The following is a 27,190-nucleotide window of genomic DNA, read 5'->3' as shown; positions in this document are numbered from 1 at the left end:
AAACCATTCTATTCTTGACAGTGAGGAAACTGAAATGCTTGCTATTTAATTAAATGTAAAAATGAAGTAAATTAAAATAATAACGCATGTATGACTTCAAATGAGGACTGCATTAACCTAATCACATTGTGGCCCATTTTAATTCTAGATTACAATTAGCTTTCACAGGATTGTTGTGGCATAGTGGTAGTGGCCCTACCTCTGAGCCTGAAGGCCCAATTTGAAACCTCACCTGTTCAGGTGTGTATTAACATGTCTGAACAGATTGATTAAAATATCTATACTTGGTTTTCACCCTTCATGTACTACACCATGGGAGATTCGATAATTATATTGTTAACTCCAGTCAATCAAATGAGTTTTATACAATCTAAGGACTGGTATACTGCAAACCACATCTACACTTATTTCCAATAATCCAAAATGCTAAAATATTTCAAATAATTAAACAGATCTTTCACCCCTCCCTCCACCCACCACAATGACTTCCTGCTCTTTGTGAGGTATCATAATATATGCCCATCAAAAGTAAAAATACATACGTTTGTGCATCTTTCTCCCTGCATTAGCATCAGATTCCAAACATCGGGAATTGACATAGAAAGAAAAACGGGAGAAAAAGTTATTAGTGTCTTGACCTAGTGACCACCATTTTGAAGTGCTCAACCTTTAAAAGGAACAAACTATTATTTATATAATGCCTTATCATGGTTGCCAGGACAGCTCAAATATTTCAAAATTGTAACCACTGCCATTTTTATGGTAATGCAGTAGCCATTTTGCTTAAAAAGAGTAAAGGAAGTGAATGAGTAGTTAGTCTATTTTTGGTAGCCTTGATTGAGGGATGAATGTTCAGTGGCATAACAGAAGAGATTCCTGCTCTTCCTCAAATCATCCAAAGGGATTATTAATGCTAACATAATTTGGCACCTTCAACAAAGTAATGTTCTCTCATTACTGCTCTGAAGTATCAGTCTACAAGGCTTCCTTGCATTATCTGGAATTAGATTTAAGTCTACAAACCTTCTGATTCACAGGCAAAAGTGGTACTAAACGAGGCAAATTCAGAGTTCATTTATAATGCAGAGTTTGCATTCTTCCAAGAAGAATGCATTATGCTCGGCATGCCAGGAGAAAACATTCAGTACAAGATTAACATCTCCTACTTCACATCCAGTGGTATCAACTTTCCTCAAGTCAAGAAACCCAGAACTTGCCATAATCACTTCAACTGCACCATCAACAGAGCACTACCATACCATCAACAGGGCAACTTTACTTGCCAAAAAACTCAATCCCTGTTTCCTTTCTGAGCAAATAGTCCAGCAGCAAATCAATTAGAAGGACTGTATCATATAATAAATACATCAGGTATAATAGTCAATCGTTTAGAATTTCAGTAGCATTGACTTGAGTAAATCCTGAATGTCTTTGTTCACTACTATATCTTGAGAGCCCTGAATTCCTCCCTGAAATTCAAACTGAATGTAGAAATTCCTGAAGTAGTTGATCAAGAATCCTGATGACAACTAACAAACAACTGCATAATTATTCAACTATATCATTATTAAATGCATTTTTAAAAAAAACTTTAATAGTCCAAAGCTCTTAATTTAGCACACACAAATGTCTTGATTTTTGGTTTTTTATCTTGACAACCTCAATACAACTTCTGGTTTTCACATCAGCTAACCAGAAACCACCCAACTGTAGATATAAAAAGTAGCACAATGTTTCCCAGCCATAATCAATAATATCCCTAGATGCTGGCAAGTCTACACAAATGCATTCTCCCAGAGACACCCAATTCGGCACAACAATGAAACAGTAGTACAACAATAGAATTAGCCAGTTGTCAGGAGCAACACCACTGCAATACTACTAACCCGACCTCCAACAACAAACAACTTTAAAAAAAATTAAACTTTAATCTTACTCACATTCACTCCTAAAAGTATAATTAAAACAAACAGAATGGAGGAAGGGAAGATTAAATAAATAATGATAAACTTACATAGGTGTTTTCTGTTTAGGTTTACACTAACCTTTTCCTTTACAAGAACTGAAGTGTTTAATTTACCAGTCAGCTTTCTGATATTCAATTCCTATCAGAAAGTTGACAATTTTTAAACATTTGTTTTTGGTAATAAAATATTTTATCAACTAGTCAAAATGTAAAAATTGACATTCACATCAAACTTGATCAGGTCAGCCTTATATTAAAAACATTAAAATAAAAGATCTGAAGGAAAATAAATTAATTTATAAATTCGGCTCATGCATAAGTGACTAAATAATTTGCGCCTTGCTAAAGGCAAAATATGATAAGTTACAAGGCTTCATTCAGAAAAAGGTAGGTTTTACTTTATGTTTGAGAACACATATCCGAAGAGAACACTAAGGAACTGTTACACAAGTGAAGATTAAATAAAGTTCCTGAATCCGCACAAAGATTGTTTGGCTTCTTTAACTGGTGATTTGAGGACTTTATGAATGTCAGGAAGAAGTTTGGTAAGCACAACCCATATCATCCTCTACTTCACACAGGGCAAACCACATCCACACCTGTTGTAAGTGGTGGAGACTGAATACTCATTATATTAAAGTCTTACAGAAAATTAAAAGGATTCCTGGTTCAAACAAAACCTGTATGGTCTTTAGGGTGCAAGACAACTTTAGAGCGATTTGTAGACTAAGATAATACCTTTACATAGGGTCACACCTCCTTATTTTTACATCCAAAACCCCTTCACTTTCACTCTCAGTTTCTAGCTAATGAATTCAACTCTGCACCCAGTCACTAGGAAATGCAGGAATGCCAACTTTGCCAATCCAAATAGATGCATCCTTGCCATTCATTCAAATTCTTCCACAGTAGCATAGCAAATATCTTATAAATCCACAGTGCAGTAAGACCTTTAATCTAGGATGAATTTACCATATCTACAGGAGTAAAGCAAGTCTAACTATTATACTGTTTGTGAAGAATTTGTAATCAATTATTTTAGACTTACAGCCTGCCCATTTGCCTCGTAAAGGGGGCACTTTTGTTTTATTTTGGCCAGCTCCATGTTCACTTGCTTGCTAACCACTGCCATTGGGTTTCCACCTGCAAAATAAAGGGATAGATGGCATTTGGTAGAAATACACAGATAAACAGACTGAAATATAAATGCCTTACACCTCATCAGTCAGCTCAGTTGGCCGGACAGTTGGTTTGCAATGCACAGCAACACCAACAGCACGGGTTCAATTTCCGCACCAGCTGAAGTTACTATGAAGGTCCCATCTTCTCAACCTCACAAATGACCTCAGGTTGCAATATTTAACAAGAAGAAAATAATTCAATACAGAGTAATTATTTCCAATAGCAGGCAATACCAGAATAGCTGACAAAATTACAGCTAAGAGATTACAAAATAAGATCACACAACAGTTTCTTCCCAGCAGAAAACATTATGGGAATCTGGAATACTCTGCCAAACTGATAGAGATTTGCTAAACGAGGGCCTGAAGGGATGAGGACTATAAACAGACTAAGGTATATATTCGTCACCTGATGGTACATGTTCAAGGATCAGAAAGAACTACACCATTCTTATTACTTTCGTAAAGCTTCATCAAGCCAGCCTCCTCCCAAACATACAAGAAAATTATTTTTGGAGATTATACAAAACTTACCAAGTCCTGTTACAACCATGGCGCCCAAATCAGCAACATAGTTTCCCTTTCTAAATGTGGCTACTCGACCTCCAACACGATCCTGCAATTTAAGTGATTATGAAGTGGTAAGTGCGCTCATTTGTACACAACACAATAAAATCACTAATATGGTTCACACTTTTTTTAAAATTCCATCATGGGATGTGAGCTGTGCTGGATAGAATGGCATTTATTACCCATCCCTAATTACTTTGACAAGTAGTGCTTCCTTGAACCATTGCAAACCCTGGCGTATGGGGGACACAAACTTCTTTAGGAAGGAAATTCTAGGTTTTTAACCCACCGACAGTGAAGAAACGGAAACATACAGGCAATCCCTGGGCTGCAAATGGGTTCTGTTCGCAAGTTGATTTGTACACAAGTTGGAACACAACATAAAATAGCTGTTCTTAAATACAGGAAGTGTTCATATGGCAGATCTCCAAAATTACATCCTGTATGGGATTGTGTTCATAAGTAAAAATGCTCTTAATTTGGGGATCCCCTGTAGTTCAGAGTCTAGATGGTGTGTAGCTTTTAGGGGAACTTGGAGATAGTGATGTTTTATCCTTCTAGGAAATAGAGATCACAAGGTTGAAACTTGCTATGGAAGGAACCTTGGTTATTTGCTATAGTTTGTCATGTGGATGCTATAGTTTGTCATGTGGCCACTATATATCAGTGGTAAAGGGAGTAATTGTTGAAAGTGCTGGAAGGATTACAAATCAAGTAGTGTTGTTGGAGCTGCACACATCCAGGCAAGTGGACAGCATTGCATCACATTCCTGACTTCTGTCTTGTGGATAGCAAACATGCAGTGGGGACACATGAAGTGAGTTGCTCATTGCAAAACTCTCAGCTTTTGGCCTGTTCTTGGAAGCCACAATATTAATATGGATGGTCCACTTTAGTTGATGAAAAATATTAACCCATAGAATGGTGGAAATTCAGCGATCACAGTGCCACTGAATATCATGGAGAGATGGTCATCGACTGGCACTTGTGTGGAATCTGTGCTATTTGGTACTTATCCAAACCTGGATGCTGCCCAGGTCTTACTGCATATGAACATAAACTGTTACAGTAACTGAGGAATTGCAAATGATGCTGAACATGGCGCAATCAACCCTACCACTTTTGACCTTATGATGGATGTAAAGATCACTGATGAATCAGTTGAAGATGTTATATGCCAAGAACACAATGAAGATCACCTGCACTGATGCACCAAGTGTTTGGTATCCAATAATAACCATCTTCTTTTATGCTAGGTATGACTCCAACCAAAGATTTCCTCTGACACCAGTTTAGCTAAGGTTCCCAGATGCCTCATCTAGCCAAATGCTGTCTTGAGGTCAAGGACAGTCACATTCACTTCATCTCTGAAGTTCAGATCTCCACCAGTTTAGGAGCAAGGCTGCAGTGAGGTCAGGAGCTGAGTGGCCCAAGTGAGAATCACACCAGCAGATTTTCACGATTGAAGTTCCATAAGCTCTGTCTCAATCTCTATAACCATACAGCATTACTAATAAAAGGCACAGATGTTACTGATTTTCTAATGCCAAAAGCACATGGTACATCGGAAATATTGGACAGAATTCAATATTTGCAATGTGAGCCTTGCTCATGGGAGTTTTGCATCACCTCTACTGAGGAAGGTCTATCAGTAACATGTGCCAGCTATGCAGCTATCGGAGGCCTAGGCGCAACAAGAGACTACAGCTCACAGGCAAGTGTTAGTGGGGAGTTTTTAGAGACAAGGGTCAAGGTTGGTTTTTAAGCAGACAAGAGATTTGGTACCATTAAACACCCACGCAGTCTGCAAGGAAGTTCAGCAGCGTCTGTTTATCAGGCATCCCACGTGGTGACTGAACCCTGCTGGTGGGTGAATAACAGCAGTGCTGGGATGTGACCCCTAAGTGAGTATTACTGCATATTTCATGGGCCTCAATTAGTACTTGGGCAGGAATGCTATCCATGAGCACCCTGCCCCCCCACCAAACCTATTCAGGTGAGGGCAGAAAGCAGATATTTTTAATCTGGCAGGGTCCTCACCATTCAACGTATCACTTCATTAAATTCCACTACTTTTTTTATTTACTCGTGGGATGTGGTCATTGCTGCTGGCCAGCATTTATTGCCTGTCCCTAGTTGCCTTTGAACTGAGTGGCTTACCAGGCCATTTCAGAGGGCAGTTGTCCACATTGTGGATCTGGAGACACCTGTTCACTAGCCCAGGTGAAGATGGCAGATTTCCTGCCCTTACAGACATCAGTAAATCAGATTAGTCAAACAAATGGACAAGGGTTTCATGGTCATCAGTAGAATCGTAATTTCAGATTACATCCAAATTCCACCATCTGACTTGGCAGGTGTCGAACCCCCCCCCACCCCCAAACCAAATATTCCTTATGTTTCTGGATTAATAGTCTAGTGGTAATACCACCCAGCCAGTGCCTCCCCTACTGCATGGAACCACATGTATGTGGGGTGTGTGGTGGGTGCGTGTGTGTGAGGAATGTGTGAGGGGGAATGGATGTTAAGTCATTAATTCCATCCATTAGTTGTAGTTATCCCTTTCCACACTTGCTACCTGACCTCAATATTTGTAGCAGCTTGCTTGAATTTGACATTTCCAAAATCATAGTACTTTGGTGTTGTCCTATTGTACTAAGTATTGTTTACACTTCTGATGAACTCAGGTCTTCAACAGCTTAGGTACTTACCGCCAAAAATCCAGAAAATATGTTAAGAATACATTCTTTCCTTGTTTCAAATATTATCCTGCAGACAAAAACAAAAACTCTCTCCCCCAATGGACAGGAATTACATCAGCAGTGCATCTCTGTCAATAAAGCTACCTGCTAAAGTAAAGCTTTTCTTCCATTTGATTTCAAGAAATGGAAACACCTGACCTACAAAATACTTGCCCACTTCACCCAAATATTAACTACTTCAAAAGAATGGTGTCATGTTCAATGGCACCAGGATGATTTGTTTCTTATTAAAAATACAAACATGCACTATTTTTAGAATTCATTTGTGTCCTGAAATTTGACTTTGCAATGAAAGTCAGATAGTCAATTGAGAGTTTGATTTTTATGAATGAAATACCAACCTATTTCCTGTTTTGCACATTGCCAAATGGGAGACTTACATTTTACAAACTTCTCTTGCTAGATCTTTGGCATTTGTGAACAAAACAAAAACCAACTTACTCGCGCCTCCAGTACAGTGACATCCATTCCAAAGCTTTGCAGTTGGCGAGCTGCTGCCAGACCCGACACTCCAGCACCAATAATTATCACCTTCCCCGTCTTCTTTGCTATGAATCATAAGGTTTTTCCAATTACTAAACAAAGGAAACACAGATCAACAGCACAGCCCAAGATTATTTAAATTACGAAACTGCCCACACTTAATTAGGTATTCTAATACATTTGGAGTATTTCTGGTAGTTTTCTTTTTAGATGGCCAAGAACTCTTTTCCTTGCAACCAATTCCATGGCCCCCTCTGATTAGTCTGGTTCCAGAATTTGATCCAGAATTGTGCTGTGGACCCCATAATTCCACCATTACAAAGATGACGTACTTCCACCTCTGAAATTTTACTTGACCCTATTTCAATGCATGCACTGCTGAAATTCTATGTATTTGACACCCCAAACTCTACTATTCCAATATTCCCCCTCCATTAAACTGAACTCACCCAAAACTCACCTAACTCATAACAAGTCCTATTTACCCCACTCTTCTGCTTACAGATCTACATTGGGTCTTGCTAGTTAGAATTCTTCCATTTACGTTCAGAAAAGATTTACAAAGATGTTGCCAGCGTTGGAGGGTTTCTACTAGAGGGAGAGGCTGAATAGACTGGGGGTGCTTTCCGTGGAGCGTTGGAGGCTGAGAGGTGACAGAGGTTTATAAAATCATGAGGGGCATGAATAGGGTAAATAGACAAAGTCTTTTCCATGGGGTGGGGGAGTCCAGAACTAGAGGGCATAGGTTTAAGATGAGACGGGAACGATTTATAAAGGGACCTGAGGGGCAATGTTTTCATGCAGAGGGTGGCACGTGCATGGAATGAGCTGCCAGAGGAAATGATGGAGGCTGGGACAATTACAATATTTAAAAGGCATCTGGATGGGTATATGGATAGGAAGTGTTTAGAGGGACATGGGCCAAGTACTGGCAAATGGGACTAGATTAATTTAGGATATCTGCTTGGCATGGACGAGTTGGACCGAAGGGTCAGTTTCCGTGCTGTACATCTCCATGACTCAATGTTTATCCAGGTCTTTTCCCCCACACCTATAACCTCTATCAACTCTACAACAGTTAGAGAGGTTGGTGTTCTTCCAACTCTGACATCTTTTGCAACTCTGAATAGCCAACAGGAGCCATGCCTTCTGGTCTGTAGAATTCCCTACACAAATCTCTTCACTTCTCACTCTCCTCTCCCCCCGAAGACATCCTTCAAAATCTACCTCTGTGACCACTTGTTCTAACATCTCTTCCTTTGGCATGATGTCAAACTATTTGGCAAAAGGTCTTTTCCTGTGAAGTTTTATTATATTAAGAAAGGTACCATACAAATGCAAGTTTATTAACGAGACTAACTATATCTCCTTGAAAGTGCGCATCAGTATCATTTAATTCTAATTGTTATTGACACTATTGCACTATATTAAAATCCAAGCAATAGTACTCACTTGGAAGTGGTTTCACCCGTTTGTAGATACCAAAGTTAATTAACCCATGGCGTTCCAAGTAGCTGTGTATCCTGTGAACCAGTACAGCATCACCTGAGACAAAGAGAAATTAACAATGTGCAGCAAGACAAACAGTACAATCAAGCAGATAAACTATATGCTTGATTTAAAAATAATCCTGGAAAGCATTATACATTGATTTCAAACATGATTATTTTTCTGGAAATTTTCAGCTCAAATTGCACCCTAGACAATCTAACACACAACTGAAAATAAGTATTTTTCTTCTATATTTACAGTTTGTTAAGAAGTATTTCTCAAACCATTTCACATTCTAAAAATGCATTTTCTTTAGTCAAAGATTAATACCTATTTGGACATTACTCCAAATTCAGGAAAAAGTTCCCGCAAGCTCACTTATAGTAACCTCACTTACTGTTATATGGAGACTCCAGCTGCTGATGAGTTACCTCAAAGGTTAACTGCACTTTAGGGTTATCCAGCCAGAGCTGCAACTGTTTACAATGGAAAGAAAAGCAATGAATAATTGCATTTCAAATTAACTTTAAAAATGTGTGCTCATTTGTTAAGAGGATAATGCCAACAGCTACTCAAAGAATTTTTGCAGGCTTTCATCCAGAGGTTTATTTAATTCAGATTCTGATACCCTGGAAAGGACATCGTGTATCTATAAGAAGTTATTTTGGGAATATTATTTCACTTTAATACATTACCTAAATGTAATTAAAAAGAAGGAATGAAGGATAGGGTTGAGAAGAAAAAGGGACAGTGAAAGTAAAACAAAACTTTGTATGCTTACTAAATTTTTGAAGGACTGAAACTCTTCACTTACAAAGTTAAGCTTGCAAGGACACAGGGGCTGTTTGGCAGCAATAACGACTGACCACACACAACTTGTTTCATTGTACTTAACAGTGAATTAACCACAACTTCATGTTGATTTCAAAGTTGAGTTTATTCTGCACCTTTTGCATACTAACACACAACACTGCAGTCCCCACCCAAGAATGCGTTCTCAGCCCCCTACTGCATTCCTGTACACTCAACTGCGTTGTCAAATTCCAAACAAACACCATCTACATGTTTGCTGATGACACTATTGTGATAGGACAGATATCAAACAAATATAAGTCAGAATACAGAAGGGGGATAGAGGGCTTAGTGGCGTGATGCAGCGATAACAACTTCTCTCTCAATGTCAGCAAAACAAAAGAATTGATCATCGACTTCAGAAAGAAAGGGGAAGAACACATACCCTATCTACATCAATGGAGTGGTGGCTGAGAGCGTTAAGCTCTTAGGAGTGACGATAACCAACAACCTGTCCTGATTTCCCATGCAGATTTGACCGTCAAGAAGGTACAACAACCCCTCTTCTTCATCAGGCAGCTCAGGAAATTTGGAATGTCCATAAGTAGCTTCACTATCTTTCATAGATGCACCACAGACAGCATGCTGTCCGAGTACATAATAGCTTGATATGGCAACTGCTCTGCCCAGGACCTTATGAAAATGCAGAAGGTTGTGTGCACACCCCAGACTACCACGTAAGCCAACCTCCCATCCACAGACTCCACTTACAAGGCTTGTTGCCGTGGAAAGGTTCCCATCATCAGAGACCCATTCCACCCCGGTAATGCTCTCCGACAACTTCTTCCATTAGGCAGAAGATACAGGAGCTTGAACACATGCACCAACAGGTTTAAGAACAGATTTTTTCCTGCCATTATTAGACTGATGAATGGACTTTCTAACTTTAAATAATGCTGATCCTGTTATGTTGATCTTACCTAGCACATATTCTATTTTTCACCATATGATCCATATATCCTTGCTTACTACGGTCTTCCTTTACTGCTCGCAAACAAAGCTTTTAACTGTACATGAGACAACAGATCAAATCAAATTTATTCATGAGGTACTGATTATAGTAAAGGAGCAGAGTAACTCCGAGAAAAATCCAGATTCCTCCAATTAACTATGCCTGTCCATATTCCAGGACTTGGTGTTTAATAATGTGCATAATAATGGTGAATATTGTTGTCCTCACCAATATTTCTCACACAAAAATCGGGTCATTAATGCATTCAGCCATTTTCCCACCACAAACTATTAATGGAGAGAGATTTCCAAAGCATTCAGATTTTTGAAAGGAGTTAGTTGGTTGGTAATGGTGGTGGGAGCTGTTAGCAACATTCCAGAACAGGAATTCAAACCCCTCAAGCAATGCTTTCCAGGTTGAAGGAGCAAATAAATTAACATTTTATGCACCAATTATATGATTGCAATTACAGAGAATTAATAAAAACATACGAACAAGGAAGAAGAGTAGGCCACTCAGCCCTTCCACCATTCAATGACCTTAACACTAACTCTACATTCCTGCATGCACCAATAATCTTTTATTACCTTGGTTAAAAATAAAACTGTGTCTCTGCCTTAAAAATATTTAAATATTCTGCCTTATAAAGAAGGCATTTCCAAAGACATTCAAACTTCAGATGAATTTCTTTTCCCCTTTATCAGAAATCCCTTAATTTTTAAACTATGACCCCTAGTTCTAAATTCACCCACAAGAGGAAACATATTTTCCACACCCACTTGGTCAAGTCACCTCAAGATCTCATTTATTTCAACTAAGTCACTTCTGCTCTTCTAATCACAAGGGATGCAGAACTAGCCTGCCTAGCCTTGCCTCAAAATGCAATCTACCTGTTCAAAGTATTAGTCCACTGAACTTCTGAACTGCTTCCAACACGTTAACATCCTTCTGTAAGTATGGTGACCAGTATTACAGACAATACTCTAGAAGCAGTCTTACCAATGTCATTTATAACTGAAGCATAACCTCCCTACTCCAGCATTCAATTTTCCTCACAATACAACATAACATTTGATTAGCCTTCCTGACCATCTGCTGTAATGGCATACTAAACCTTCCGTGATTCATGGTTTAGGGCACTCAGATCTCTCTGCATCTCAGCATTCTGCAATCTCTTAATATTTAGATTTTTTTTCATTCTTATTGTAAAAGGAAAATTTCACTCTTTCCCACATTACACTCCATTTGCCAGATCTTTGCCCACTCACTGATCCTATTTATATCCCTTTGTAGGATCCTTATGTGCTCTTCACAACTCACTTTCCTATCCATCTCCGAATCACTTCATAAAATTGTAGTGTTGATGCCCAGAGCCCAGAATGAACACTGATGGCTATTACTGGTTTGAACAAAATTCAACAATTTGTTGTGATGGATCAACAGCGCAGTATCTAATTCTCCAAACACTGCTGGTCAACTTGTGCCTCTCCACCATTAACCAAAACAAAAAAAAAGCAAAACTGCAACCCTGCCCTAAGTACCCCCAACTGAAGTACAATGAAAATCTAAAACTTGCTAAATTTACTTCCATAACATAAATGAATCTTGACATAGCCATTTAGGGTTTGAAATCATGTTATAAAGACCCTGTTAATGACTGTTTATTGTCCCAATATGACACTCAACCTTGGACTCCCAGAAACAAGAATGATGTCATGAGCCAGCAAGTAGCAAGTTACTCTTACAGAATTTTAAACTTCTTACACTCTATCTAGACTTCCATCCACTGCATGAAATTCAAATGAAATTTCTGTTCTATAGCAGCTAATTGGTAGAGACTGATTGCTTTGATTAGTCAGCACAATTATTGCTGAATCATGCAACTGCCAGCATTGCAAACCAGATCAGTCCTGGTCTTTACGCATCAGCAGTTCATACATTCTTATACAAAACAATTCCACGGTTTCCAATAACTATAGCCGATGGTCATAGCTTTCTTTAGTTGGCTGAAGATCTTCACTAATGCAATATGCGCTACATAACAACAACAACTGGATGACAGCGTTTTCTGGCCAGGTATCCAATACCATGGCAAGGTGCCCAAGAGAACAATGCTGCTTAGCTGCCTACCTTCCTTCCTTCCTTCTCCACCTGACCCATTCAGAGAATTGATTAAAAGCAGACAGAAAGGTAGAAAGAAGTTGAGATAAAGGCAACAGAAAGCTTAATCTTTGTTTTTGTAATAAAGGAGTCTTGTGCAAATATATCTTAAATATCCAGCTTTCACTTTCAACATGGTTTAATTCCCTCTACCTATCAATCATTATCTTGAGATAAGGTTAGACTAATCCAACAACAAATATGTACTGCAGAGTTCACCATGCCACAAAAGATTTTTCTTAACGTTGAATATTAAGGTGCACAACCCGTTGAAAAACCTTTCAATCTAAAACAGCTATTTGACTTTTTTTTCCATTGTGACATCAGGTTTGGAGATTTTGCATTCTTGTAAACTATATGGCAGAACCTTGGGAACTGCAAAGATGACACCAGTACTATTAGCTCTTTAAAAGGCAAACAATGACAAAGGTTATGATTCCTACTTACCATGCATCAGAATCTGACATTCCCTATTGACATTTCCAGAGCTGTACAGACTGTGCAAGAAATAGTTCTGACTGCAACTGAGCGATTTGCTAACGTCATTCAATGCAGCTTCTCTTACAGACATATGCCATGCCCAAGTTATAGCAGACAAAGGGTACACCTAAGTTGTGAGGAAATTAACCGGGGCAAAAGACAATTCAAGTAGATTTTATTGTTGCTTGAAAATTCACAAGTAACAGATGAAGGACTAAACTTCATCAGCACAGTAATGAGCTGAGAAATTCAATTTGCCATCGCAGGAGGTTGAGATACTCACAGAAACAGAATGCTGATACAGTCATCCACAGAAATGCCAAACTTGGTTTCAGTTTTTCAAACAGGTCTTGTACCACTGGATTCAGACCTCAATCCATTTGGATGTCACTTTCTTTTGAAGGTGAACAAAAAAATCTCAACTAATCTGTTTATTTAAGAACATAAAGAAACAGGAACAAGCGTAGGCCAAATTGCTGTTGCAACCAGCTCTGGTGACAGAGTCAATTGTGCTTCTTTGTTGTAAGTACTTTGTAATAAACTGAAGAAACAGGCTAGTTTTGGGATTTGTTTGCTGTAACATTAAATACAACTGAAGAAAACTGCATGACATTTTATAACATACAGTATTTTATAGTATGACATCAAGAGTACAATTAATTAACTAACAATGCTTTGTAATTGATCAAAATTCAGCTTTTCCTGCAACAATTTACCAGTACTCACAGCATCAGCCCAAATCAAGAGCTATACTTGCACTTCCAGTAAGCTGAAGCTTTAACCTATTCACTCCTCAAGGTTACATGTGCCATTAGATAAACAACCACATTTTCTAACCACAGGCTACACAACAGATGTGCTACAAGATGCCCATAATATTTTTCCTGACCAATATACTTGCAAGACCAGAACTTACAGGCAAAGCCAAAATTAGATTTATTGATATGAAAGTACCTTAAACTGATACTGCAAACATTACCTAAACTTAACTAAATTCTTGATTCTTAAGTAACGTAACTAAAATATGCTGAAGACTTACATGCAGAACATTTCTCATCTGTCAACACTCATTCATGCTACACAAGATATACATTACAAACTTGATTAAATTGATATACTATAATAAAAGCAAAGTATTGTGGACTCTAAAGACCGGAGTTTCTCCAGCACTTCCTGTTTTCATACTGATATATCTTTATACTGTTTTACAATACTCAGGTATGCCCCAGAATTATTTTGAGTTCTTCTTTAGAAGGACACCCTCTGCTTCAAATCCATTGACATTTATTCTCTCAGATAGCTGGACAACTGCTTAGCAATGCAGACTGATGCCAACAGCAAGGGTTCAATTTCCACACCGGCTGAGTTACCACAAATAATTCTCCTTCTCAACCTCTCCCCTTGCCTGAGGCATGATGATCCTGAGGTTAAACTACCACCAATCATCTCTCTCTAATGAGACCACAGTGACTTTATCTTTACTCACTGATGGGAATACTTTCCCCAAGGGATTATGAAAGAGTCACCCACTCATCAGTCAGTTGCAAACTTGACCACGTTATCATTTCAGAAGTACTAATTCTGGATGTAGGTTTGCTGGCTGAGCTGGAAGGTTCGGTTTCAGACATTTCATCACCATACTAGGTAACATCAACAGTGAGCCTCCAGATGAAGCACTGGTGGTATGGCCTGCTTTTTATTATGTGTTTAGGCTTCCTTGGGTTGGTGATGTCATTTCCAGTTTTTCTCAGGTGATGGTAAATGGGACCCAAGTCAATTCTATCAACAAATACATTGACTTGGATCCTATTTACCACCTCCCCGAGAAACAGGAAATGGTATCACCACAGGAAATGACATCTCCAACCCAAGGTAGCCTAAGCACACAAATAAAAAGCGGGCCATACCACCAGTGCTCCATCCAGAGGCTCACTGATGGTGTCACCTCGTATGGTAACGAAATGTTGGAAACTAAACCTCCCAGCTCAGCGAGCAAACCTACATCTTGAACCTCAAACAGAGCTACAAATCTTCTCAAAACTCACCAAGTACAAATTCTTTGAAGCATTAATACCAGAACTGAGTAGAAAATGTCAAAAATGGATGGAAATGTCTTCTAACAGATCTATCTACTTAATAATTAGCAGCTATTAATGGAGTAAGTCCACAAAATGTCAGAGTACACTCTGCTCATTTCTAGATGGATGAAAAGTATACTTGCTGCAATTGATAAAGGAGGGAGACATGTAAGAAATACATGGAAAATGTAAAAAAGCAAATAAATCAGTGCTCTGCCTCCCATGCTGCATTTATTTAAACAGTTAGTAAGACGATAGCTTCAAAGTTTCTAACTTTGGTTATCTAGTGCATGTGTTTTGCTTTTGTTTCCAATCCAGGAACCCAGAACCTTACTGCAGCAACTAAAGGCAAAACAGCACTGTGGCTCAGTGGTTAGCACTGCTGCCTCACAGCACCAGGGGCCTGGGTTCAATTCCCACCCTGTCTTGTGTGGAGTTTGCACATTCTCCCACAATCCAAAGATGTGCAAGTTAGGTGAATTGGTCATGTTAAATTGCATTAGTCAGGGGTAAATGTAGGGGAATGGGTCTGGGTGGGTTGCTCTTCGGAGGGTCAGTGCGGATTGTTGGGCCGAAAGGCCTATATCCACACTGTACGGAATCTAAAGTAGACAAACTGTCAGAAGTATCCTCCCAGTAACTGTTAAGACTTTTAATGTGAAATACATTGCTGTCATTTTAAAAAGACAAAAACACACAGGTTCCTCTTTCCCTTCCTCCACAAAAAGAATATGCAGCAATGATTTAAGGAATTATGTTTTTAATACAGAAACTTACTGTGCGGTTTCTGATGTATAGAAACACCTTCTGGGTCTGTGCAGGACCACTGATAATGTCTGGGAAACAGGCTGCTTCCTGTGAGGTCATGCGATCGTGAGGTAGGCGACTCTGGAAAGCAGCACCCTCTACACCTGATAAGAATGAACTCACAAAATTAGTGCAATAAAACTTTTAACCTAGGGCCATGAAGAAACACGAGATAAATCTTGAGAGCTTCCAATTAAAACCAAACTGTCACCTGTCATCGTAACATCACATCAGAGTTGTCAGTTCCTCCCATGGACTTGACTTCTCACCCTAACAACACATCCAAGAATCCCTTCCATGTGTTGATCTGCACCTCTGCTCCTGGAAACTTTCCTAAACAACCACCAAAGATTAGACCCTGATCACCAGGTTCCCACCCACAGATTCAAACTTTAGCTGGAGAAGTTTCAGATCCCACAACCCAAAGTCAGTCAACACCTTCCTTCCTCACAAACACTACCTGCAACATAAAAAATTAATCACAAAATTAAAATTAAACCAGCGCACAGAAAAGAAATTTAAAAAGTAATTTAAAAAATACATACCTGCGATCGACCCTGCCAGATTGATGTTGCTCCAATGCACTGCGGGAACGAACGTAAAAACATTCACACGCATGCGCACACTACTAGTTTCCCTAATTTCCGCGGTCTCGTATTAAAACAATATTTTAAAATTTAACATGAATATATTTGCTTATAGATATTTAGTCCCTGGCAGACAAATACAACAATAAAAGCACTGAAAGGGTTGCCAGGGCAGTTACCTCAAGCCACTATAAGTTTGGCTATTATCAGCTGCGTCTCCCTGCATCAGGAAATTTTCCATGACAATATCCCTTGTAAGCCTTCCAAAACACTAATTATGTTACGTCCCCTTTTCTACAAACAGTACCTTCCACTCCTCCCAAAATAGGTGATTTAAATACCATATTATTGGAAGCTGGTAAATGATCATACCCAATCCAATCCAACTTGGGTTAACTGTATAATTACTCTGTCTGAATTTCTTTACTGACTGTTGCATCAAAAGTTCTCTAATATAGTATTTAAAGAAGAGCTGTATAATTTAAAATTAAAACTTAATTGGATAATTAGGCACAAGATTTAGAGAAACGGGTTGCAGAATAAAATGAATTGGTTTCTTAAAAAACTTTCTATACCAAATGTACATAATTCTAAATTTATTGGACCTATATAAACTAAATTAGAATATACATTCTATAGATATTTAAATAAAGATATTAATAGATATTTAATTATCACAATAAACAAAATGGATGTCATTACTCCACACTGGAGTGTGGACCTGAAACAATACAAATCAGGAAGCACCAAAATATTAATATCTGGTCTGGTCTGTCCTTCTAACTTGGTTGGTATCAACTGAAGTAACAGTAGCAGCACTAGAATTGGCCTCAACATTCCTCCGGGTTCAGAACTGAGGAAAGGGAGACAGGAAAATTCAACCATCGCTTTCACTGCTAGCTATTATCCTATGACATTCCCAATGAAATGTAGCCACATGCAATCATTAGGTATTGTCAAGATGAGGCAATGTAATCGTACCCTCGACACTTAAGCAGCCTGCTGACGTTTGCAAAATAGGCTTACAAATGAAGAATGCCTTTTAAACCAAGTTTTTTTTATTTATTCATTTTGTGGGATGTGGGTGTCGCTGACTAACCAGCATTTACAGCCAGTCCCTAGTTGCCCTTGAGAAGGTGGTAGTGAGCTGCCTTCTTGAACCACTGCAGCCTGTTATGTGCGGTTGTCAGTGCCTGTTAAATTGCACCCCAGCAACACAAGGAGTAAGCAAAGAAATGGATAGAGGGAAACTGAAACCTTATGTCAACAAAATAAGGTGCAAACATGGGCCTCAAGTGCATCAAATCTTCATCACTTAATATTAATGCATACTTCTGAAGTTTGACTCATGCTTTCACTGTATTGATGAGTTACCATACTACAGCTGGATGAACTCCTCAACATTTTATATGGTTTCTAAAATACACATACTTTTTTTGAAAATTCTCATTAGAAAGTTGTACACTGTGTGCGTATTCTTTTTCCATCATTAGCAGCAACAAATTTCCTGCCAATGTCAAGGTTTAAAATCAGCACTTACCTACACTTTCCTCTATTCTCAAATGGAATTCCCACATCTCAATTTCTATCCTGCCTAAAAGAAGCCTGCTTTATTTTTTTTCATGCCATTCTCCCTTTTATCACCGTTTCCTCTCACAAACTTACTTTCCCAACTATAGTTTACTTGAATACTACCCCACATCTGGGAAAGCATCTCCAGTAAAATGATCACAATCTTAAACAGGATACCAGAAGTCACCTGTCATTAGATCTGCAGTCATGCACTTGCTTTTAGCTCTCAACTTTTATTGTGTCTATGTATATCCATAATCATATTCTTCTAATCCAGCTTCTTCCATTTACAAGTAACGAAATGTGTTGTGCTACGTAATCTTTCTACACCCCATACTTCTTATTGAAATCAAGTCTCACTGACCATGCTCTGCTCTAACTTTCTCAGCACCTCAAAATTGTTTACTTTTCAGGCACATTCAATCCTCCCTCCCATCAACAGTTTACATGGTATACATAACATAGGACACTCAAATGTAAAACACTAATTATATCAGGATATTATGACAGTCAACAAAGGTAGAGCAAGATTAGCATGGATATTTTAACCTTAAAACTGAATTACAAAATGAAATCATAACCAGGCACTTATTTTCTCACTTTTATAGGTTATAGATTTTACAAGCCTTCACTGTGGACATTAATTTTTAGTGACAGAAAATTCAGAAGGTAACCTGCCAGTAAAGTTACTGTTGACAAAAACCAAGCAAAGGGGAGGAAATAGATACACAAATCAACTGAAGGTTGCAAAAGGGGAATTATTAGAAAATAACAGATCTCTTAGCTCAGCAGAAATCTGTGGGCCAAGTTCCAGGACAGGGAACTTTTAATCAAGAGTTAATTACCAAGTAGTCTGTCCATGACTGAATTGAGGACTCAACACAAAGATTAAGTATCAGATTCAAAGAGGCAGATACTGTCATAGACATCAAATAACCATCCCTACAAAGTCAAAAGGAATTTTCTGGAGAACAACAGCTCAAACTTCTACAAGCTTTCCTTCCTATATACTGAGAAGGAGTTCTGTCACATGCCAATTGCAAACAGACAGAGACAATTAAGGAAGACAGTGTCGAAAGGAAAGATCGTATGAACATATTATTTAGGGTTAGAGTGGGTCATTCAGCGCCTCCTGCCAGGTCTACAATTCAATAAGATTGGTTGCTGGCTAGATGTTTTAAGATATTCAAAAAAAATTTAAAAGGCCAAACAAATATAGTTATGTGTCTTCGAAGATTCAAGTCTAACCTTTGGGGGAAATTGGGGGTAGTTTCCCGAAAGAACTGCACACTTATACAACCCAGATTGTGTGCAGAGGATACATCATTAAACTTTGCAAGGAGCAAGATGGAAGCTGTCTCACACATCTTGACAGTGAACAGATAAGACAGCTGGAGGCAGATATGTGCGTTTCTAATAACTCCAACTATCAATTGAGTGACACCAAATTCACTGTGGTCTAATACACATTTTAATTTGCAATTCTGACTCGCACTGCATTCTAGAGCAGAGCAATTAAGATAGTAGAAATTAGCTTTTATACGTGGAATTTTAACAGATTCTAAAAGTAAAATCTGGGTTTTGTTATTTTGCATAGCTTCAAATAATGGAGAATTTTACATTCAGTGCTTATTGAACACCTTTCAGCTTCCTGGGGGTTCCATTATCTCTCCCCATCCAACAAGATAGACAGCAATCTGAGTAAATGTCACTTACCAGATGGTTCTTCTGGATCACTTTCAATTTCCTCCTCAGGTGGAGGTGGCTGCGGTGGTGGCACCTGCTTCTTTTCTTTTTCAGCTTTTGCATTGCGTTCCTCTTCTGAATAATATTCATCTTCTGATAGGTTTGCCAGGCTTTCATCCATCTCTCTGTACTCAACCTATAAAATGAACATTGCAAGAGAAAAAAAATGTCCTTAGCAGCAGGTCAAATCTCTCACACTTTGGCAGTGATCATGTTAAAAAAATATATAAACCATGTATTTTTAATTCCTGTACCAGTGTTCTATGACACAAAGGATTGGGAAGCTGCCATCACAAAAATACTCCACATAATATTTTAATTTTGAAAGTGAATCTATGATAATGAGTCATTTTGCACTATCAGCACAGATCACCAAATTATATAATGTAGAGGGAGACCACTTGGCTTTTATGCTAATGTCAGCACTTTGAAAGAGTATTTAAATAATTCCACGCCTCTGCTTCTTCCCGAAAGGTCAGCAAAGGTTGATTCAATTATTTTTGGAAGCTACACTTTAACCCATTTCTATAATCTTTTCAGACTAAATCAGAACTCACTCACTTGAAATGTTGGCAAAAAGATTGATATGTTAAGTATTTATGACAACAACATATTTGCTTCCACAATGTTAAACCAATAGCTTCTGTCTCAAGAGCTTGCTGTCAATTTATGCTACTGTCACTTGTCTCCCACAATGCTATCTGCTACCTTTAGAAACTCATTGTCTATTTGTCTATGAAATTCCCCCAGTATTCCCAATTCTCATCACCCTCAGGGGGTGAAAAGCCTTTCCTCACATTCCCTCTAAACTTCCTGCCCCCTCACTTTAAATCCATTCCCCTCATCACTGATTCCTCCACCAAGGTGGAGCATTTCTTTCTGTATATGCAGTCATAATCTTATACACCTTCTTTAATATGGATTCCTGAACTACTGACAATACTTTAGCTGTGGCCTAATCAATGGTTTAAACAATTCCAGCATAACCTCCTTGTTCTTAAACTCTATGCCTTGGCTAATAAAGACAAGTAACCCACATACCTTCATCTATCCATCCAGCTACCTTCAGGGACTGGTGGATATGCACAACAAGGTCACTCTGATCCTCAATGTCTCCCAGAGTCCGTCTGTTCATGTATTCCCTTGCCTTGCTTGCCCTATCCAAACCTATCACCTCATGCTTATCTGGATTGAACTCCATTTGACACTGATCAACCCATCTATATCCTGCTATAATCTAAGGCCATCCTCTTCATTATTTACCATTCCACTAATTTTTGTCCAATTTGTCAATGTATACTGATCCTGCATTCTACATTCAATTCCTAATTACTTGTTGATTCCATCATCCAGAGCTCAGATACTCCACTGCCCTCAGCACACCAATCTAGCACTACACTGCCAATAAGCTACTGCATTATAACAAATGGAGTTGAAGAATACAACAAAAAGTCTGACATGTACAGCAAGGTGTTCCACCCATGCGAGGTTTCGTCCCCTATCTGCTATTATTGCACCCTTGTTTGAAATAGTTCCAAATGTTTCTTCAGAGAAATCTAAGCTCAGAAAAGTAAGTGTTTGGTTCTGACATAAATAATTTGAATGAACAGAGACAGAAACAGAATCACACAACACCAGGTTATAGTTCAACACCTTTATTTGGAAGTACGAGCTTTCAGAGCGCTGTTCCTTCGTCAGGTAGCTAGTGAAAGAGCAGCATTCCGAAAGCTAGCGCTTCCAAATAAACCTGTTGGACTATAACCTGGTGTTGTGTGATTCTTAATTTTGACTACCCCAACACTGGCATCTCCACATCAAGTTTCTGTTTCAACAGATGCTGCCAGATGGTCTTTTCCCTGGGGTGGTGATAGTCTACAACTAGGTTTAGAGCATAGGTTTAGAGTGAGGGGGGACAAATTTGAGAGACACCTAAGGGGCAACTTTTTCAAGCAGAGAGTGGTGCATTTATGAAATAAGCTGCCAGAGGAAGTGATGGAGGCTGGTACAAATACAATATTTAAGAAGCATCTGGATGGGTATATGAATAGAAAGGGTTTAGAAGGATATAAGCCAACTGCTGGTGAGACTAGATTAGGTTAGGATATCTGATCTGCATGGACGAGATGGACTGAAAGGTCTGTTTCCATGCTGTACATCTCTATGACTTGATAACTGATTTTCTCAGACATTTTCTGTGTTAGTCTCAAATTTCCAGCATATGCAGTATTTGCTTTTATTACAAGCAGAAAGTGCTGAAGCAATTCAGGTCTGATAACATCTGTGAAGAAAGAAACAGTTGACATTTCAAGTCTGATATGACTGCTTCGAAACAACTGTTTTTCTCTCCACAGATGCTGCTAAATCAGTTGAGATTTTCCAGCACTTCCTGAATTTATTTCAAAATTCCAGCATCCACAGTATTTTGCTTTCATGTAAATTAACAGGTGTGAAAGTGTAAACACAAATCATATTCTAATTTTTCAAACCACACATGTGAAGAACTGTGACAGTAATTCTGTTCCACTTGCCATTACTAGGCACCATGACAAAGCAACCCTCTTCTTTTGATTTTTAAAAGATGGTGCAATATTATTGTGAAGGGAAATTAGTTTTCTGATGCAACTAAAATTCTATAACACATCAGTTGAAAAGTATAAAGCATATACAGAACAAGCTTGATTATCTGAAAGACAGGCAAGGAATATTTCGCTCGGATAACGTTTTAAAGGGACCTTGAGATCTTGTCCAGCTAATCCAAAATTTGGATAACCGAGGTTTTCTGTATATACAGGATGACTGGATCAACATTCAACAGTGTTACCATTTTGGAAACATGGCTCAAGACAATTTAGCATGCAACTTTGCACTGGCTCAAAATTATGCTGGTACAGACACCCTGTTATATTGATGGGTCATCTGCAACTTTATCTATAGGAAATCTAGACAAAAAGATTTCTTTTAAATTATGCTTTCATTTCAATATGAGAATCTAGCTTCTGGGGTTTGTCCAGTTCTATCTAACAGAGGGTGAGGAGTTGGAATGGGATCCATGTCAAGAGCATGAATCATGCAGCATACATAGCAAGAATCCTACAACAATGTGAAAACGTTTTTCAGCATTCTACATCTTACAAATTGTGGAATAGGTTATTATATCTAGGTCGATCACCAATTTCTGAGTAACAGAAAACCTTTTTAAACAAATTTTTAGGTAGACAGCACACTGAGAAACACAAACATACATGGAATCAAACCCTTGGTCATAGAGATGTACAGCATGGAAACAGACCCTTCGATCCAACCCGTCCATGCCAACCAGATATCCCAACCCAATCTAGTCCCACCTGCCAGCACCCGGCCCATATCCCTTCAAACCCTTCCTATTCATATACTCATCCAAATGCTTCTTAAATGTTGCAATTGTACCAGTCTCCATCACTTCCTCTGACAACTCATTCCATACATGTACCACCCCCTGCGTGAAAAAGTTGTTCCTTAGATCTCTTTTATATCTTTCCCCTCTCACCCTAAACCTATGCCCTCTAGTTCTGGACTCCCCAACCCCAGGGAAAAGACTTTGCCTATTTATCCTATCCATGCCCCTCATAATTTTGTAAACCTCTATAAGGTCACCCCTCAGCTTCCGATGCTCCAGGGAAAACAGCCCCAGCCTGTTCAGTCTCTTCCTGTAGCTCAGATCCTTCAACCCTGGCAACATCTTTGTAAATCTTTTCTGAACCCTTTCACGTTTTACAATATCTTTCTGATAGAAAGAGACCAGAATTGTACGCAATATTCCAACAGTGGCCTAACCAATGTCCTGTACAGCCGCAACATGATCTCCCAACTCCTGTACTCAATACTCTGACCAATAAAGGAAAGCATACCAAACGCGTTCTTCACTATCCTATTTACCTGCGACTCCACTTTCAAGGAGCTATGAACCAGCACTCCAAGGTCCCTTTGTTCAGCAACACTCCCTAGGATCTTACCATTAAGTGTAGAAGTCATGCTAAGATTTGCTTTCCCAATATGCAGCACACTAAACTCCATCTGCCACTTCTCAGCCGATTGGCCCATCTGGTCCAGGTTCTGTTGTAATCTGAGGTAACCTTCTTCGCTGTCCACTACACCTCCAATTTTGGTGTCATCTGCAAACTTACTAACTGTACCTCTTATACTCGTATCCAAATCATTTATGTAAATGAGAAAAAGTAATAGACCAAGCACCGATCCTTGTGGCACTGAACTGGTCACAGGCCTCCAGCCTGAAAAACAACCCTCCAACACCAGCCTCTGTCTTCTACCTTTGAGCCAGTTCTGTATCCAAATGGCTAGTTCTCCCTGTATCCCATGAGATCTAACCTTGCTAATCAGTCTCCCATGGGGAACCTTGTCGAACGCCTTACTGAAGTCCATATAGATCACATCTATTGCTCTGCCCTCATCAATCTGCTTTGTTCCTTCCCACGCACAAAAGCCATGTTGACTATCCCGAATCAGTCCTTGCCTTTCCAAATACATGTACATCCTGTCCCTCAGGATTTCCTCCAACAACTTGCCCACCACCGAGGTCAGGCTCACTGGTCTATAGTTCCCTGGCTTGTCCTTACCACCCTTCTTAAACTGTGGCACCACGTTTGCCAACTTCCAGTCTTCCGGCACTTCACCTGTGACTATCGACAACTAACTCAGCAAGAGGCTCCATAATCATTTCATACAATGGGAGATAAAAAATGCCACAACACTGATTTTATCAAACAGACTTCACAATTTCCATTGACTCATTAACTGACAAAAATTTAGAACTCATCAAGATTCACATGTGCAGGTAAACCCAAGGATTCCATTAGCATTTCACAGTATTGAGATACATTTCAGACAGAACATCTTAATTAATGCAAAACTAGGTCACAAAAAATTCTAAAAGAATCCACATGTAAATATTTGCACAATATGTAAAACCTGGAACCATGTATTAGCCCAGAGGAGAGATACACAAAATGCTATGTAATGAATTTTTATAGTGGTCTGGCATTCCAAAACCTGATTCTTCTATGCTAGGATTTGGCAAGCTTATTTGAACTAATCTTAGCATCTACTGAAAAGTAAATGTGATAACAGGAATATAGAAGCAAATATTAGCATTAAGTAATTGTCCCTGCTCTGCAAATTGCAATACCATCAATCCGGAGCACAGAACAAAGACATTGAATACTCAACTCCTAACATAAAACACTGGGTAGCTATCATCCCACAATTTACCTGAAGAACATAAATAGGAACAAATCAAAGATGTAGTCTGTCATCCATGCCAAAAAAAAACTTATTTGAACATCTGTTGAAACTATAATGGGAAAAAAATCCAACCAGATTTGTAGGGAAACAAACACTGTCAATCCTAGTGTGAAAACTGATTTAAAAAGGGTAATATGTCAATGTTGTCTGTTTTTCCTATGCACAAAAAGGGGATTCCCTAAAGTTCTTCTTCTGACAATATTCCTTCAAATTAACCTCTTTTTATTGTTTAACATATGCATCAGACCGACAGGACAAAGCGTGAACCAGAGAGAGACACCCTTGAAATGCCAGTTTCAGATGTGGAAGCTCAAACAAAGAGAAGGGCAAGTCCCCAGCACAACTGCTGTTCGTAAACCCCCAAGCATTCCTTCCAAGAGCAAAAAGGAGACACACTGCATGGAAAATAATTGAATAATAATAATAATTGAATAATAAATAATAAATAATAATAATAATAATACACGTTTACAACAAACACAAAGGAATGGATCCCAACCTTAGGGCGGGTAACACCCTAACCCCTGCACCCACAGAATGACAATGAGGAGACGTCCTCATGCCCCACAGCATGTGTATTTTTTTTAAAGTTGGGGGTCTCTCTCTCTCTCTCTAACTCTCCCTCCCTGGAGCCTTACTTTAGCTCGCTTGCGTTTGCTGGTCCTCCGGCCGTCCGGGGTCTCTGCCGTGCCTCCCTCCATGGTGCCCTCGTTGCTGCTGCTGCTGTGGGGAGACGCTCGCTCTTTCTTCTTCGGGGTCCGCTCGGCGGCGGCCGCCGCTGCTGCCAAGGCCAGGCCTCCTCCACCTCCACCTCCACCTCCACCTCCCTCCGCGGGCGCCTCCAGACCCTCGGGGCCGGAGCTCGGCCTCTCCTCATTGTTATTCTTCTTCGCCGCCGCTGCTGCTGCCGCCGCTGCCGCCGACAGCATCATCATCACCGCAGGTGCCGGCGCTGCCTCCCCCGGGGGCGCCCGCCGCACTCACCGCCACAACAACAACCTTACCCCCCCCCACCCTCCCCACCCCCACCTCCTCCAGCCCCGACAACCGAATCAACACCAACCCCCTCCTCTCCTCTCCCCTCCCCCCCCCGCCTCACCGCCACTAACCCCCTCCCAAAATAAAATTTAAAAACCCCGATCCACAGTCAACCGCAATTGTTTGCCGGGGAAAAAAAACAGTAAGGCTCTGAGGGGGGGGGAATTATTTTAAAAAATATAAATTAAACACAAACCCCAATACAATCGATTGATCGCCTAACGCCGAACCAACCTATCTTGGTTTGCGGAAGCCTCCGCCCTTCACCTATCCCGATTGGGCAAGTGCTCCCGGTTTCCGTCGGTGACTGGTGCCTCACGACGTCCATCATTTTGATTGACAGATCCCTCTCCCGTGGGGGGGTGGGGGAACCAGCAAGTTCAGTTGAGAGGACTCAGGTCGTCACGCAAGGGTTACGTCATTACATACGGTGGTACATCATGGCTTTGTTCTAAATGAACCAGCTGTCTGTGCAAATGGAGACCCAGTGACCAGGAAAGTGGCACAACACCAAGCTAGAACTTTCCCTTACTGCACTAAGATACTTTCTAATCAACCTGTTCAGAGATGTTACTACATTCATCTGGAGTAGGAGTACTTGAACCTAGGCCTCCCAGTTAAAGAAGTAGGAACATTACCACTGTGCCACAAGAGGGCCCCAACTTAATGCTTCTTTTTATTCAACATATTTTTCTAATCAATCTGTTTAGAGATGTAATTACACAGCTCTGGAGCAGATGGTAATTGAACCTAGACCTCCCAGTCCAAGGTTAGGGACACTACCACTGCACCACAAAAGGGGTACCTTTCATTGTACTACCTGTCCTAGGCCAAACCGTCTTCAGCTGCTTCACCTTCCCTCCCTCAGAAGATCAGAAGTGGGGATGTTTGCGCAATACATTCATTGCTCCTCCGACACTGAAGCAGTCCACGTCCAAATGCAAGAAGGTCTTATCCATCAAAGTTTTACCTGCACATCCACTCATATCATTTATTGTATCCGTTGCTCCCGATGCGGTCTCCTCTACATTGGGGAGACTGGGCGCCACTAGCAGAGGCGCTTTAGGGAACATCTCCGAGACACCCGCACCAATCAACCAAACCGCCCCGTGCCCCAACATTTCAACTCCCCCTCCCACTCTACCGAGGACATGGAGGTCCTGGGCC

At 39.8% G+C, this 27,190-nt stretch overlaps 1 protein-coding gene across 4 annotated transcripts in view; it reads right to left on the bottom strand.

The window, feature by feature from the left end:
* kdm1a (lysine (K)-specific demethylase 1a) overlaps positions 1–26,369 on the bottom strand; it is a 65,012-nt gene extending 38,643 nt beyond the window's left edge. The window contains exons 1-10 of one of the 4 annotated variants that reach the window (XM_043717387.1): positions 26,220–26,369; positions 19,658–19,823; positions 16,328–16,366; positions 15,753–15,886; positions 8,851–8,929; positions 8,415–8,507; positions 6,921–7,027; positions 3,682–3,763; positions 3,015–3,109; positions 543–560 (exon numbers count right to left, since the gene is read on the bottom strand). In XM_043717387.1, the coding sequence (XP_043573322.1) occupies positions 543–560; positions 3,015–3,109; positions 3,682–3,763; positions 6,921–7,027; positions 8,415–8,507; positions 8,851–8,929; positions 15,753–15,886; positions 16,328–16,366; positions 19,658–19,823; positions 26,220–26,354 (948 nt within the window). In that variant the 5' untranslated portion in view covers positions 26,355–26,369. Of the gene's footprint in view, positions 1–542; positions 561–3,014; positions 3,110–3,681; positions 3,764–6,920; positions 7,028–8,414; positions 8,508–8,850; positions 8,930–15,752; positions 15,887–16,327; positions 16,367–19,657; positions 19,824–25,623; positions 25,985–26,219 lie in introns of those variants that run through there. The other 3 variants (XM_043717389.1, XM_043717385.1, XM_043717386.1) reach the window with 3 other exon arrangements.
* Between the last annotated feature and the right edge of the window lie 821 nt (positions 26,370–27,190).

This window comes from Chiloscyllium plagiosum, chromosome 27, assembly GCF_004010195.1.
Source record: "Chiloscyllium plagiosum isolate BGI_BamShark_2017 chromosome 27, ASM401019v2, whole genome shotgun sequence".
In the NCBI taxonomy this organism is placed as follows: domain Eukaryota; kingdom Metazoa; phylum Chordata; class Chondrichthyes; order Orectolobiformes; family Hemiscylliidae; genus Chiloscyllium; species Chiloscyllium plagiosum.
Note: the sequence above shows the minus strand (reverse complement) of the source record. Positions and strands in the feature narration are given on the sequence as shown.